We start from the raw sequence: 17287 nt of genomic DNA on the forward strand, positions 1-17287 counted from the left end.
TTAGTGTTTAGTACGAGTTCATACATTTGCTAATAAACGTAAGTACTATCTCGGAAAATCGGTATTCGAAATGACATTGATATGTCACAGTTTTCAATAGGGTTGTTTCCATCTACAAATCTTAGGGCAGAATAGTATCCCAATAAATTATTATGGATTATAACTACCTTTAGTGGACCTCTAATGAGCATATTTTTGTAAATATTTAATTTAAAATATCTTTTAACACACGTCCTTGTTCAATATCCATCTCGAGACAGTGCAAAAATGCAACAAAATGTGAATTCACGTTTTTATATTTGCTTCGACATTTATAAATCCGATTTTGGTGTCTTCTTCCCTCTTATATTAGATAGAAGACTAAAATCTTTTATATTGGACGTCAGATCAGGAAGCGTGAAATGAAACGTAACGCACATCATGTGCCGATGACATTTAGGGTTGTCAATGTCAAATAGTCGATTTATGACGGCAGTGCACTGTGTGATTTCGTTTTGTATATTTTCTGCTATTTCATAATAAAAGAGATATTAAACAAAATACCGAATTAATTTGTTGTGAAGTAGGTATTACATGACAGTAGGCAGTAAACTTATACTGTAAAGTTTAAACCTGGGCCAGTTTATTTATACAGAGCGTTAGGTTTGTTGTGCTTTTTGAATTAATATTAATTAAGCTGTTCCTGTATGGCGTAGTAAGTAATGCTTGATATTAACGATCTATCTTCGATTTATCAACGAAACCTGAAAACTTTTGCCTATTTACAGCAAGAAACTAATTAAGTTCTTTTTATGCCGCACGGCGTAAACAAAAAAGCCTCGTATTAAGCTCTTACTAAAATAACTTAAGAATGAAACATTTTTCAGGTATATGCATTACAGATAGATGTGTGTGTGGAATTAAAGATGCTTCCTACAATGAACATGTTTCATACATAACAATGACAATGAGACCCAAAAATGTTCTCTCCTTCATATTTCTTCGACCCTGGCTAGGAGTGCCGTTTGGGATATGGATAGCGGTATCTGTGGTGTATTACTGGTGGCTAATATCCCGGATAAGCATCCTGGAGACACAGAACAAGGTGCTACAAGTCGATTCTAGAAAGGGGTTGCAAGTGCCTTATGTAAGTACTAAGTACCTATATCAAGGGTTCCCAATCCTTTTCAGTCTGTGATGCACTTGCAAGTTTAAAATTTAATCGTGGCGCTAGCGCCAACCAGGCTATTCGCAATAGATAGGTAGCATAGTGAAGTGTTTTTAGAGTTGGTAAGAACTCGAATTTTTTATGTCAAAATTTTAAGAACTCCAGTTGTTTTACACGCCTTTGCGTTTTAATTACTTCCAAGTTTTTCCTATCCTAGAGGACATAAAAGAAACAGAGGTAGGCAATTTAAAAGATGGTCCGATGAAATAGAAGACATGGCTGGAAGGACTAAAACATGGACCAGATTAGTGCAAAATAAGGAAGAGTGGAGAATATTGGGGGAGGCCTTTGCACAAAGGCACACAGTATCGGTTATCGACTATCGTAGATTAAGGAAAACTATAGATACAGTATAAAAATGTATTTCTGATATGAGGCGATAAATAAATAAATACTTCCAAGTTTTTAAGTCCCGAGTCGCATGCTTTATTGATTTTTTAAATGCAACTTAAAAGAACTCTAGTCTTTGTATACTGACTTTGTCAAAAAATTCATAGGTTCTATGTATGAGTAATTCAAAGGAAAATGGTTGTTTTTAATGATTTGTGTATAATTTGAGAGTTCTATTTAAAGGGTTCAAGTCTTTAAAAAAGACTAAGGTCTTGATAGGGACTCAAGTTTTGATTTAATGACTAGAGTCTGAAAAACTGAGTCAAGTCTTACAGCAGGGGACTCATAGGACTTGAGTCTTATCCCACACTGGGAGTATTGGCTCACAGTGCTCCTCTTTACTGTCTATGGTGCACCAGGGCGCCCCAGCACACAGTTTGGGAACCCCTGACCTATATGAAATTAATTGCTTAAAGATAGTGATACTTGTTATATTATAACCAACAGTTTCTGTCACAAAGTGCTCAAGAAATCAGAAAATTATTCTCATTCATTTTATGAAATAATAGTAGATAGCTGTTTTAGTTTTCAATTTCTCAATGAATTCACAAAGTGCATTATTATTTATTATATATCACACAGAAGCATATAATCTTTTTAGAAGCTTTAAATAAGCTAGTTAGATAAGATTATTATAGTGTGATATTTATCTAAATACTGGCTGTTGTATTTATAAATATTGCTACGTTTTTCTCGTGTATATTATGCCACTGTAAATGTTTTTTGAAAAAGCAAACAAATATTGAGAAAAATAGTTATTAGAATGTATTAACCTCATAATTCCCTGCATACTTGTATAAGTACAAATTCGAGTTTTGAATTCTTATACAAATAAAAATAGGCTCAAATTCAAAAGCGCAAAAATTGTCCTGTGCCAGTTGTCACAACTGCCTGCCTACTGAATAAATAAATACATCTTGTCCAGATTCCAGACGCACCAGGCACACTCTGCGAGACCATCCATGTGGCTCTGGTCTGCATGAGCAAATGCCCAAGGATAGTGTCACCGATGCTGAAGTCATTGCTACACCACCGGCAAAACCCTGTGCACTTCCATCTCATAGTGGATGTGGTGTCTGAGCACACAACGAAGCATCTGTTTGAGACCTGGGATCTACCTGATGGTAGGTAATTTGATTCTATGTGATGCGGAATTTTAAATATTGTAATTGGAGAAAAATATATCAAGCATACCTTTTACTACTTTTTTTATGTAATGGAAGAATAGGTAATAACAGTAAATAAAAGAAATAAATAATAGCTGTTGGACATTCATTTCTCTGTACGGCATTATTTTCGCAGTTTCATACCAAATCAGTTGAAACTTATGCATATGACTCAAAGATGTGGGTATCACTGAGTTAAACATAAACATCAATCTGCTTTAGTGCGAATTTTAAATAATAGTAATGGTAACGTAAAGTTTTTGTCCTATTACAAGCATCCTAGGACTGGGTCATAAAACTATTTAAAAAATTGACTGACTTTAGACTTTTTGTTATAGTATTAGTATGGGGTCTTCTTTGGACGACGAGCTAAATTATTTTACAAATACCTTGGTTTATTCCAGTGCAAGGAGGCCTTCACCTGCCAAGACGGGGTTCTTGCTACATATTAAAATTCATTTAAAAATAATTTTAGAACTAACATTAAAAAACTATAAGTGAACTTAAGACTAATTCTAAAGAACACACAATATTAAAATTCGCAAGAAATAAAAGGCTATTTTATTTTATTATATTCCAGTGCAATACACCACTTACAACGCTCAGAGCATCTTAAACCGCGTGGCATGGATCCCAACAAGCCACTACTCCGGCGTGTATGCTCTGGTCAAGCTGTTGTTCCCGGACATACTGCCGGCGACACTGCGGCGAGTGATAGTGCTGGATTCCGATCTGACCTTTTTGTGTGATATCATGGAACTGTGGAACATGTTCCGAAATATGACGGACCAGCAGGTATGTTGATTATTCGACAGGTATATGAGTCACATTGTTGGGCATATGGCCGAAACCGCTATACTCAGCAGGTGGGTTAAGTACGACCAAGCGGAATCATTATGATTCACTTGTTCTTATTAGAAACTTTGCTGTGACCTCCTAGGGGTAGTAGGGGTCGATGCAGAAAGCCAGAAATGGGTGCATTCATATGAATCATTCCCATCTATCCCCGCCCCACGTAACCACACACACACACGCCATACATGCACACATTCATATGAATGCACCTATTCCCATCTGCGCCCGGCGCAGTCAAAGTTACACCAATTTCGCCCGACATCTCGTGACTTTTCTCCGTTTTCATATAGTTTATCAACCATTAACATTATACATACCATTAATCTCTTCATCAAAAAAGATAAGTTTACTCAAATTTAGAGCAGCGCTACCAGTGACTGAATCGAAGCACGATTATCATTGATATCAAAATACTCGTATTATGATATGAATGATATAGATGTATCTACTATACTATTTGTTTATTTAATGTGCACGTCATTTTAACGATGCAAGCAAAAATGGAGCCCACGTTTTTTTGAGCCCCTGTCGCATATCCTTCACCATAATAAATATTCTGCAGATACTTCCCCAAAATATGTATGTATTAGCACTTAAGTTAGTTTTAAGGATAAAATTTCCATACCCATTCTGGGTCCATGAGGCACTTACTCTTTCGCAAGTAAATACCATTTTGTAATTACCATGGTGCAATAAAGGAAGGAAGAATAAATAAAATCTGATTCGCCCAGAACTTGTTTAACCTGTTATCCTTTTTCAGTACATCGGCCTAGTGGAAAATGAGAGCAACTGGTACCAGAATACCGAAATCAGATGGCCCGCGCTCGGTCGAGGGTATAACACAGGTGTGATGTTGTTAGACTTGCACAAAATTCGGACCATCACAGACTGGACGACTCTATGGCACGACGCGGTCAACGACAATATAGACCGGCTGAAGACCACGGCGCTGGCTGATCAGGACGTCATCAATGCCATGATAAAAAAAACACCAAAGATTGTTTATAATATTAGCTGCCAGTATAATGTACAAATGTCGACGGAGACGCTAGCGAAAACTTGTTATGGGGAAGATGTAAATAATATTAAGGCGAGTTGTCGTATTTATATTTACGTTTTTTTTTTGTAAGACTGAGTGGGCCTGCCGGGAAACACTAAAAACGAAATTTCGTATCTGCCTCTCTATCGTTCGTAATTCGAATATACGAGAGAAGCAGAAAACGAAATTTCGATTTACGTACTCAGTACTAGTATTATATTCACATGAAATTTTAAAATTTATATGTCACTAAAAACTAGTCTCAAAGGATAAACTAGTTGACTAATATCATTACATTTTAGATAATCCACTGGAACTCCCCAAAGAAGTACAACGTCAACATCCCCGACGTGGAATACTTCCGAAGTATCCACCTGTCTTACGTCAACTTCGACGGTAACCAGCTTCGAGAGAAGCTGCATCGATGTGACCGCGCCGAAGCAGTCACCGTGAAGGTAGCGTACTTCCGAAGCATCCACCCTTCTTACGTCTACTTCGGTGGTAACCAGTTTCAAGAGAAGCTGCACCGGCGTGACCCGACCTCCACCGACGGTTGCCGTCTAAATCTGTTAAAAGTAGCATAATTTATTTCCCTAAAATCACCCATAAGAGGAACCTACCGTCTATAGAACGTTGATGTCTCGTCAGCGCTATGGAAAATGGTGTCGCTGCGCAGTTGCGCCAACGTTGCTTTGAGCAGCAAGTATAGTTGGCTAGACGCCGACGCTTGGGAGGACTTAAATCTAATTATATTTTCCAGACCGCGAACCCCAGCCGTTGTATGAAATTCCGCGCAGCGCAGAACATAAAGCTGCGCACACACCTGTACTACATGGACTATAGCTACACGAACGTGGACAATTTTGACGTCACACTGGTGCTGCAGCTCTCCATGGACCGACTGCAGTTCTTAGAAAGGCTTGTGAAGCATTGGGAAGGTAATTATTAAAAGTTTGGCCACTTTTGTACATAAAATAAACTATATTATAATAAATTCAATCGTATTTCAGACACTTTTCAAATTTCACTGTGAGGTGCTGATGCGCTACAGATTAAACTTTGTTTGTATAGCATTAGAAATAACTCTGCGGAGTTCCTACTTACGTGAGCATGAGCATTTTTATCAGACACTTTATGCGGTATAATAATGTGATGAAGATCAATTCTCTCTGGCTCGTTATTTACTTCAGTATTTGACCGCATCATAATGTGTGACTGATTTAGAAAAATATGCATTGTTTTATTTGTATTGAAAACATTCATTGAGTGGATGAGGTGTGTACTTAAAGTCGTGCCCCGAATTTGATAGCTGAAGAAAATGGGCCTGTAGGGGTCAATAAAAAAAAATTAAAATAAGTTTTGTAGTACTTAACTGAATTATCAAACGTAAATGCAAACCTTGCCTAGAAGAAGGGGGCCTTCCGTTCAAATGAAAATCGGAGATCGAAGTTTCGTTATCTGCCACTGATAACGGACTTCAGATTTTATTTTCGCGGTAGGCTTTCAAATTCACCTAAGCCGTGCAGTTCAGTGCTGTCTACATTAGCTGTCAATTATATATACCCAATAGACTGCACAGACGTCACCGATAATTGCATGTGATTTAGACATTTCGGCATTTGATCTATAGGGACCATGCGCGTTGGAGGGTCTGCCATCTTGTGGCCTGAATCGGAACAAAAAACATGTAAATTTACACATCACGTGTTTTGTTGTGCATGGTAGATTCTGCCATCTTGTGGGCTACATTGGAACAATAAACATCACATTTACGCCTCGCGCCAAAAATCTGACGGCTCCTGTGCTGCCTCCTATAGTTCATGCACGCTCCCTACCGATTGAATTCGAAACATCTATTTAGCCGGCAAATATTGAAAATCGCATGCGGTTTGTTGCGAGGTCTCTGGATCTCTTTACAATGTATATTTGATTGAAAATAAATTCTGTGTTTCTTATATCATTTGGCAGGCCCTCTGAGTGCCGCGATATACCTATCTGATTGTGAAGTGGGAGTTCTAGAGAGCTTCATCAAGGATTTCTCTGATACGCTCAGTGTTAGGAAAAACATCGGATACCATCTCGTCTTCAAACACGAGGCTGTAAGTACTTTTTTGATACTTTAATATTAACGCACAGCATGTAATGTATTACTCCAAACTCTAAGCATATTTTTTGTCTAGAGTTGCATATTCCACAGTAATTTATACCTTATGTTCAAAATAATAAGGTCCTGTTTCCCAAGCGACAAATATACATCGATCTCTTCAGCTATTACTGACACCATGAATCAGAATCAGAATCAAGAATCAATTAATTCTGATTCTGAATGTGCGTCCCAGACGATATATCATTGTTGTAATTTCTATCTTATCCTTCTACATATAAGGTCCAATTTTCTAGACGCACTACCCAGTGAATTACCTCCGCAACGTGGCGCTAGAAAACGTGAACACACCGTACGTGTTTCTCATGGACGTGGATTTCGTGCCTATGGCGGGGCTCTACGACCATCTGCGATCTGTCATTAAGCTGGTGAACCCGTATCCGCAGAAAATGGTAAGGTTTTATCGAGCAGATACTGTCTGCTGAAAATTGTCTATCCTTCATTTTCTACCTTTTTGTTTAAACAAAAACGAAGTCCCTAAAACGTGTAAACCAAAAGGTGGGAATGCTCGCACGCTTCTGGTAAGCTTCCGTAGATGAGTTGGGTACGAACGATCGAATCGATCGGATCGGATCGGATCGGATCGATCGCCCAATTTTGAGTCTTGTATTTTCTATTTGCTCTTGTGCATCCATTAAAATCGTCTAGTAGGGAGGATTTTTATAGACTAGTTAATTGCTTCTGCCCGCGACTTCTTCTGCGTAAAATTGTTTTTATTTTTGACCTCCTTAAGGAATGATTTTGAGGTCAAAAACTAGACTTTCCTTTCCTGGGAGGAGTCCCAAGAAAGAACAGTGACCATGTTGAAGGATGTTGATACCAAATTTAATTTAAGTCGGTTCAGCGGTGTAAGCACAGAAAACAAAAAACTATAAAATCGTAACACACGTTTCAAGCGTGTGGCAAAAATAAAATTAGTTAAACGCAATCTGACCACAGACAATTGTGAAATCGCTACAACGTTTAACTAATCCATATTAAATTACTGTTTGTTTCTAAATAAATAAATAAAATACAATTATGCAGCATGGCTCATTTGGTGTATTCAAATTTGTCCCCGCTCCACGTGACCTCAAATGTAACGCGCTATTCAGGCTTGCGAGGATAATACCAAGAAAGTGTAAGAAAAAAGAACAAAGGGTCCAGGCGGACAATACTTACACCTGCAATATCTTTGACTAATTTATTACTTAATTCACAATTTGAAAATTGAATACGAAATTATAAGAAATTGACTTTGAGTGGCGTGCGCGCGCTCCAGAATTAACTCGCTATTTAATTTAAAAATACGCATTCGATCTGTTTACTTTGTCCAGTGTCTAGTGGTCGCCGCGTTCGAGACGCGCCGCTACCGGCTGTCCCCGCCGCGCAACAAGACGGCGCTGCTGGCGCGCCTCACCGCGCGGCGCGGCGCCGACGTGGCGCCCTTCCGCGCGCTCGAGTGGCCGCCCGGCCACCGCGCCACCAACTACAGCCGCTGGGCGCGCGCCACGCAACCCTACCAGGTCAGTGTCTAATACTTCCGCGCGCTCGAGTGGCCGCCCGGCCACCGCGCCACCAACTACAGCCGCTGGGCGCGCGCCACGCAACCCTACCAGGTCAGTGTCTAATACTTCCGCGCGCTCGAGTGGCCGCCCGGCCACCGCGCCACCAACTACAGCCGCTGGGCGCGCGCCACGCAACCCTACCAGGTCAGTGTCTAATACTTCCGCGCGCTCGAGTGGCCGCCCGGTCACCGCGCCACCAACTACAGCCGCTGGGCGCGCGCCACGCAACCCTACCAGGTCAGTGTCTAATACTTCCGCGCGCTCGAGTGGCCGCCCGGCCACCGCGCCACCAACTACAGCCGCTGGGCGCGCGCCACGCAACCCTACCAGGTCAGTGTCTAATACTTCCGCGCGCTCGAGTGGCCGCCCGGCCACCGCGCCACCAACTACAGCCGCTGGGCGCGCGCCACGCAACCCTACCAGGTCAGTGTCTAATACTTCCGCGCGCTCGAGTGGCCGCCCGGCCACCGCGCCACCAACTACAGCCGCTGGGCGCGCGCCACGCAACCCTACCAGGTCAGTGTCTAATACTTCCGCGCGCTCGAGTGGCCGCCCGGCCACCGCGCCACCAACTACAGCCGCTGGGCGCGCGCCACGCAACCCTACCAGGTCAGTGTCTAATACTTCCGCGCGCTCGAGTGGCCGCCCGGCCACCGCGCCACCAACTACAGCCGCTGGGCGCGCGCCACGCAACCCTACCAGGTCAGTGTCTAATACTTCCGCGCGCTCGAGTGGCCGCCCGGCCACCGCGCCACCAACTACAGCCGCTGGACGCAAGCCACGCAACCCTACCAGGTCAGTGTCTAATACTTCCGCGCGCTCGAGTGGCCGCCCGGCCACCGCGCCACCAACTACAGCCGCTGGGCGCGAGCCACGCAACCCTACCAGGTCAGTGTCTAATACTTCCGCGCGCTCGAGTGGCCGCCCGGCCACCGCGCCACCAACTACAGCCGCTGGGCGCGCGCCACGCAACCCTACCAGGTCAGTGTCTAATACTTCTGCGCGCTCGAGTGGCCGCCCGGCCACCGCGCCACCAACTACAGCCGCTGGGCGCGCGCCACGCAACCCTACCAGGTCAGTGTCTAATACTTCCGCGCGCTCGAGTGGCCGCCCGGCCACCGCGCCACCAACTACAGCCGCTGGGCGCGCGCCACGCAACCCTACCAGGTCAGTGTCTAATACTTCCGCGCGCTCGAGTGGCCGCCCGGCCACCGCTCCACCAACTACAGCCGCTGGGCGCGCGCCACGCAACCCTACCAGGTCAGTGTCTAATACTTACGCGCGCTCGAGTGGCCGCCCGGCCACCGCGCCACCAACTACAGCCGCTGGGCGCGCGCCACGCAACTCTACCAGGTCAGTGTCTAATACTTCCGCGCGCTCGAGTGGCCGCCCAGCCACCGCGCCACCAACTACAGCCGCTGGGCGCGCGCCACGCAACCCTACCAGGTCAGTGTCTAATACTTCCGCGCGCTCGAGTGGCCGCCCGGCCACCGCGCCACCAACTACAGCCGCTGGGCGCGCGCCACGCAACCCTACCAGGTCAGTGTCTAATACTTCCGCGCGCTCGAGTGGCCGCCCGGCCACCGCGCCACCAACTACAGCCGCTGGGCGCGAGCCACGCAACCCTACCAGGTCAGTGTCTAATACTTCCGCGCGCTCGAGTGGCCGCCCGGCCACCGCGCCACCAACTACAGCCGCAGGGCGCGCGCCACGCAACCCTACCAGGTCAGTGTCTAATACTTCCGCGCGCTCGAGTGGCCGCCCGGCCACCGCGCCACCAACTACAGCCGCTGGGCGCGCGCCACGCAACCCTACCAGGTCAGTGTCTAATACTTCCGCGCGCTCGAGTGGCCGCCCGGCCACCGCGCCACCAACTACAGCCGCTGGGCGCGCGCCACGCAACCCTACCAGGTCAGTGTCTAATACTTCCGCGCGCTCGAGTGGCCGCCCGGCCACCGCGCCACCAACTACAGCCGCTGGGCGCGCGCCACGCAACCCTACCAGGTCAGTGTCTAATACTTCCGCGCGCTCGAGTGGCCGCCCGGCCACCGCGCCACCAACTACAGCCGCTGGGCGCGCGCCACGCAACCCTACCAGGTCAGTGTCTAATACTTCCGCGCGCTCGAGTGGCCGCCCGGCCACCGCGCCACCAACTACAGCCGCTGGGCGCGCGCCACGCAACCCTACCAGGTCAGTGTCTAATACTTCCGCGCGCTCGAGTGGCCGCCCGGCCACCGCGCCACCAACTACAGCCGCTGGGCGCGCGCCACGCAACCCTACCAGGTCAGTGTCTAATACTTCCGCGCGCTCGAGTGGCCGCCCGGCCACCGCGCCACCAACTACAGCCGCTGGGCGCGCGCCACGCAACCCTACCAGGTCAGTATCTAATACTTCCGCGCGCTCGAGTGGCCGCCCAGCCACCGCGCCACCAACTACAGCCGCTGGGCGCGCGCCACGCAACCCTACCAGGTCAGTGTCTAATACTTCCGCGCGCTCGAGTGGCCGCCCGGCCACCGCGCCACCAACTACAGCCGCTGGGCGCGAGCCACGCAACCCTACCAGGTCAGTGTCTAATACTTCCGCGCGCTCGAGTGGCCGCCCGGCCACCGCGCCACCAACTACAGCCGCAGGGCGCGCGCCACGCAACCCTACCAGGTCAGTGTCTAATACTTCCGCGCGCTCGAGTGGCCGCCCGGCCACCGCGCCACCAACTACAGCCGCTGGGCGCGCGCCACGCAACCCTACCAGGTCAGTGTCTAATACTTCCGCGCGCTCGAGTGGCCGCCCGGCCACCGCGCCACCAACTACAGCCGCTGGGCGCGCGCCACGCAACCCTACCAGGTCAGTGTCTAATACTTCCGCGCGCTCGAGTGGCCGCCCGGCCACCGCGCCACCAACTACAGCCGCTGGGCGCGCGCCACGCAACCCTACCAGGTCAGTGTCTAATACTTCCGCGCGCTCGAGTGGCCGCCCGGCCACCGCGCCACCAACTACAGCCGCTGGGCGCGCGCCACGCAACTCTACCAGGTCAGTGTCTAATACTTCCGCGCGCTCGAGTGGCCGCCCAGCCACCGCGCCACCAACTACAGCCGCTGGGCGCGCGCCACGCAACCCTACCAGGTCAGTGTCTAATACTTCCGCGCGCTCGAGTGGCCGCCCAGCCACCGCGCCACCAACTACAGCCGCTGGGCGCGCGCCACGCAACCCTACCAGGTCAGTGTCTCCTACTTGCTACTACGGACCACAACTACTAAAACCTAAACACTAGACGGATCACATAGGACAATCGAGGTCACCACACATAAGCACTCCAGTAAAAATTTGGTATGGGAGCGCGATCGCTTATTTCGGTTACGCCTACAATTACGATAAGTATTCATGTAAATTAAAAATATTTACAAAAATTAAGCTTTAGGGGTTCGGCTGGGCCTACGCTATTATAGAATAAAATGGTGTTGTATACAGCCGAGTTGTGCTGCTCCTGTTCCATTTTATAAGTAATTTACTTAATGTGTGGTGATCACGTGCTCGTTTTTAAACGCTTCATAATACGGCGTGTGTTTAGTCTGTGGTGTCAAGATCACAGGACCCAGAGATTCTAAACCTTTTCTGTGAAGTTATGCAGCAAATAACTTAGATTTCGATCGATACAACGTGAACGAATTTCTCTTTATTTATTGTAAACTGCAATTAGAACAGTCGCTACAATGATTGGTGGATAAAATGGGTGAAAATAGTTATTTCCTCCAGATTTTATTTAGAACAATGTTTGGAACTTATAAGTGTGAACATGAATGAAAATAATACTTAAAAAACCATTTTTCCTTCTGTCTAATTTTACCACGTTTTTTTGTTTGCCTCTCTGCCGCTCTTGCATATTAAAGCGATAGAGGGGCAAATAGATGAACTAACGCACAGAGTGTTTCACGGCCATGTCCCAGGTAGCCGTGAGGACTTACGATACTAATAGGAAAAAAAGTGATGCATCATTTCCATTCATTTTCGTTCTTTCCATTCCATTGCCGATGTTATCATACAATACAGTCATTCAACGTAGACATGGCAATCCTGCGGGGTGCGAGGGGCCGGGGGCGGGCGGTTCGCGCGCACTGGATCTGCATACGTCGCCATTGTTAGTAGCTCGGTACTGCTTACAGGGCTGCCCATATTGTTTTATCCAGCTGTCCTTTTGGGCAGTTGTATAAAAGTGACAACCCTTGACAAGACAACGCAAACATCAAATTCATCGGTCCTCTGTTACTTTTTACACTGTGCAAAATCTATGGAAAATGGTAAAGTAATGTAAATAAAATACTTTTTTCCTATAAGGAACGAAAGAGCTCGTAACAGAAATAACTTTAAAATTTGCAAATTAAAGAAATTGCACAACTTTAAATAAAATGGCCTGTATAGTCGAAGAACCTGTGTAGTGTGTAGTAGGACAGCTTTAATTTGATCCAGATGAATCCAGACTTCGGTCGCATTATTATAAAAGAGTACTATCCCGTTGCAGGTGGATTGGGAGAATCATTACGAACCGTACATTGTAGTACATCGTTCCGTGCCTAAGTATGACACAAGGTTTTCCGGCTTTGGGTGGAATAAGGTAAGTTATATATATTAGGCATTTTAATTTAAGATAAATATTACGGAAGGTAGAGGCAACGAACAGAATCTCCATATACCAAAAAGTGTCCGACAAAAAAACATTAATAAGTGGCGCTACAATACCTAGAATACTTGAGAAAAAAATCTAATCATAGACAGCGCACTTTACTCCGTCAATAGCGCCTAGGTTCTTAGCTACTCTAGCGCTACTTTGGAGAGATTTGGAACTATTTTTTATAACTGATAGCTGGACACTTTTGCAACAGTTCTGCCTAAGGAGATTCTGTTCCTTGCCTCTACCTTCCATAATAAATATATTAACCTAGGGGGACCTAACCAAGATAACATCTTACATCTTACAATGACGACATACGAAAGAAAAAAATGTTTTGGGTTGACAGATGCTACGAAAAGTCACGAGACTATTTCCATACATTAATTGGCGTTTTCTATTCATGATTGTCATCTTGGCTAGCTCCCCAGGTATGATTAGATTCGGATTATGCCTCATTTCGTTTAATGCATCATCATTGGTAGCTATGCCCTTACTAAATACTCTAAATAAGGTAGTAAAATAACTAGTAAAATTAGCTTTTTTTATGAAATAAAACTTTATACTAGTGTGAGAACATGTGACGTCTCAAGTCACAGTGAATAGGGAATATTACTGCAATGTTCTGCCGCCAGAGAGCAGCACTATCACGTATTGTAAACCTATAGAGTAACTTATACATTTATTACTATGCCTTAAACAGTTTTTTGAAAAGTTTTCAATATGATAAATGATGCATCAAGGCGGTTTGTTTACAGATGACTACCGCGAAAATTCGTTATATGCCTCTTTATCGCTCGAATATGCAAGAGTGACAGAGAGGCTGATAACGAAACTTAGATTTTCGTGTTTCGCGGTAGGCCCTCCGTATCTGTTAGACGCGCCCCTATGCAGAGTTTTGCGTAATATCCCCTATTTACTACTCCTTTCAATATGTTGATTAAAAAAAAGTGGATTATGTCGCATCGTCTGGTGTCGCTTGTCGTCGTTAGTTCCGAGTGTAGCTATCATCATTCCAAACTGCAGTACATAAAGTCCATTTTCCATTGGCAGGTATCCCACAGCGTAGAACTACGTGCACTAGGATACAAGGTGGTGGTGCTACCGGGGGCCTTCGTAGTACACACGCCGCACGCGCCCTCGCCGGCCATCACCGCCTTCAGGACCAACAAGGAGTACCGACAGTGAGTCACAGTACAACTACACTAGGTCCCACAGGTGTCCCACAGCGTAGAACTAGCCGCCCTAGGCACACAAGGTGGTGGTCCTACCGGGAGTCATTATGCACTTTCCCTCGTCGGCCATCACCGCCTTCAGGACCAACAAGGAGTACCGACAGCGAGTCACATCACAGTATACTAACATACATAATGGCCGTCTACCTTCATGACTCGTCTGAAAACTACACCTTGTTTCAATAAAATCTAGGAAAGTTCAAGAGAAATATCGATCTGTATAAACGGATCATGCTCGTTGGGAGGCCGTGTTACTTAAATCGGAAACTTGCGGCTTCACATTGGATGCGGATCCGCATGCCGCTTCGGTGTGTGAGCGAGACAGCGCCAAACAGACTATATGCGTGTTATGTGCATCTGCGTGCGTATTAGTAAGATTACCGAGTTAACAATGATACTTCACGCCTATACATTTAAAAACAATTACATTCAAAATACATATTTGTTTCTAACAAATTAATGATGTCTTTCAGTTGCCTGGCGCTCTTAAAACTAGAATTCATGGAGGACCTACGCCGCAAGTACAACGTAACAGTCGAAGACAGTATGCTCCACTTCGGCAGGGATCCTGTCAAACTGAGGGCCAAGGAGGCCGACTAAAGGAGTCCACCAGGGCGCTTACGAACGATACTCTTTTGATACTTTTCAAATGGATTCTAATTTCGAAGACCAACCAACAGAAAAACAACTAACTCTTTATGATTTTTTTTAATCATAAGAATAGCGTTCGTTAGTGATTCTCTGGTGGACATGATGACAAGTTAATGTATTAGTATATTCGATAATAAGTCCCTCTCGCACTTACGGTATTAAGAACAACGTAACACTCGAAGACAGTATGCTCCACTTCGGCAAGGAGTCTGTCAAACTGAGGGCCAAGGATGCCGACTAAAGGAGTCCACCAGAGCGCTTACGAACGCTACTTTTCAGAATTAAGGTGATTTTGAAGTAAGAGTAATAACAATAATAAATATATACGTTCGTTAGTGATGCTCTGGTGGACCTGTTGGACTTGATGACAAGTTTATATCTGATATAAAATTAGTCTCTCCCGCGCTTACGGTACTTGCTAGTGAGGGATAAATCTACCAGTTTTACTAGAAATTATTATTACTGTATATAAAAATTTAACTAGTCAATTGTGACAGCAAAAGTTAACTTAAAGGTAAGCGAAAATGATACGCACTTTATTTCTTTCATCGATTTAAATTCGAAAAAAAAAAAACAAGGCAACAATTCAAGATTGTGCAATATGTAATTTCTCAATTTCTGTTAAGTGTTAAATTAGTACATTACGATACAAGTGCGAAAAATAGGAAATTCGAAACGAGTGGCGATAAATTAAAACACGACCGAAGGGAGTGTTTTAAATCGACACGAGTTGCGAATTACCTATTCGCACATGTATCGTACAACGTTTTACAGTACATATGGCCCTTTAAATGTTCGACACAGTAACATAATATGCTACTTCTCGCACTAGTGCTATAAAGTAGCCCCATATGTACTGTAATTTAACTTTAAGAAGCACTATGGTTATAATTATGATAATTGAACATTTTTGATAAACCCAGGCTGTGAAACAAATGTCTAGATGAAGAAGAAACTCCTGTTTACCTTTGTACAGTCGTTATCAACGGTAGGCCTTGACACTGACTCGCAAAAAAAAAAAAACATTTATTTACCCTACAGATCTAGAATGCACACGATTACCTATCAAACATCAAAAGCGCGACTTAAATAGGAATGATGTCAAATACCATTGGAAGTATTTAATTGAGATTATATTTACTATAGATTGTGTTATTCGAAGACGCATGCCTTGATTCGTAATGTCATGTTGTATTGTATTGTAGTTCGGGCGATTTTCCGCAACTCGACGACTGGCGCCTATTTTGCGTGACAAGGGGGGGTGGAGGGTTGGCTACTCTTGCCAGCCCAACTCCTCGAGGAATCCTATCAAACCTTTGATGTTGAGTAGGACCTCAGGGAGGTCTCTCGGGGATCCGAGATGTTTTGCCCTGTATGGGGCCACTCCGCTGCATTCCAGCACCACGTGAGAGGCTGTTTCTTCTGTCTCCATGCATCCTCGGCATAAGGGACTGTCTGTGACACCTGTTATGAAAAGATGTTTGTTAAATAGTCCATGACCTGTTATGACACTGGTTACCATACTCAGTCGGACCTTCCCTAGTTGAAGGAGCGCCCTTGTGAGCTTTCCGTTGATGCCAGGCATGGCTTCTTTTGCCTGTCTGCATCCAGTCTGATTCAGCCAGTGTTCTGTGTGTAGTTTCCCTGTACGTAATGTCATGTTATTAATGGTTAGATTTGACAAATCTGCGCGTCATCGTGGACGACACGAGCTATAAAGGATGTCTCACGCTAGACCGGGCCGGGGCTGAGCCGGAGCTCCCGGCGCTTCGTTTTCTATGGAAAGCACGACGTGATCACCCGTCATAGAAAATGACTTGTCGGACGCCTCGGCCCGGGGGCCTACCGCGAAAATCGGGATTCGCAAATTGCGGTGATCTTTCTCTTTTACTCTCACTAAGACGTAATTAGAGTGACAGAGAAAAATGCCCGCAATTGACGATCTTCGATTTTCGCGGTTATTGCCCGGGCTCGGCCCGGTGTAGCGTATATTCCAAGATATACCTTAAGTTTTGTACATTCAAGCCGGCCCTTAGTGACCGCTATGAAACTCGAAAGTAGTCACGTTTTTCATTTGCGGTCTGCCTTTTTCGCATTCATAAAATGTTAATGTACGTAATGGCTTATTTCTTGCACACTTCAATCATCTCTAAGTGCTAATGAAGCTTATCATTCTAGATCGGTAATTTACTGTACTTTTATTATAAGGGCGATATGTAAACGCATGTCTTGTTAACGCATGTTGGTGCCAACGGCCGCTTTCTATCACCGCACCGCTCGCTGTCGGCAGAGTGTTTGCTCACACCCTAGAACCTAAATGGTCGCGTACTGTGCGATTTAAGAGGAATTTCCTCCCGCGGACGCTTCAGCTGG

The 17287-nt window shown here is 45.3% G+C and overlaps 1 protein-coding gene across 3 annotated transcripts; it reads left to right on the forward strand.

Moving 5' to 3' along the window:
- The first annotated feature begins 396 nt into the window (after positions 1-396).
- LOC133524951 (xylosyl- and glucuronyltransferase LARGE2s-like) lies at positions 397-15552 on the forward strand. Of its 3 annotated transcripts, none has more exons than XM_061861114.1 (13): positions 397-694; positions 867-1126; positions 2523-2721; positions 3344-3558; positions 4379-4708; positions 4960-5112; positions 5418-5595; positions 6626-6756; positions 7058-7213; positions 8138-8326; positions 12882-12974; positions 14082-14212; positions 14737-15552. In XM_061861114.1, the coding sequence occupies exons 2-13, from the start codon at positions 941-943 to the stop codon at positions 14861-14863; spliced, it is 2088 nt and encodes a 695-aa protein (XP_061717098.1). In that variant the 5' UTR covers positions 397-694; positions 867-940; the 3' UTR covers positions 14864-15552. The 3 variants fall into 3 exon arrangements, with proteins under 3 accessions (XP_061717098.1, XP_061717099.1, XP_061717097.1); XM_061861115.1 differs by having other exon boundaries at positions 397-562; XM_061861113.1 differs by having other exon boundaries at positions 398-642.
- The last annotated feature ends 1735 nt before the right edge of the window (positions 15553-17287 follow it).

This window comes from Cydia pomonella, chromosome 14 (genome assembly GCF_033807575.1).
Source record: "Cydia pomonella isolate Wapato2018A chromosome 14, ilCydPomo1, whole genome shotgun sequence".
Lineage (NCBI taxonomy): Eukaryota > Metazoa > Arthropoda > Insecta > Lepidoptera > Tortricidae > Cydia > Cydia pomonella.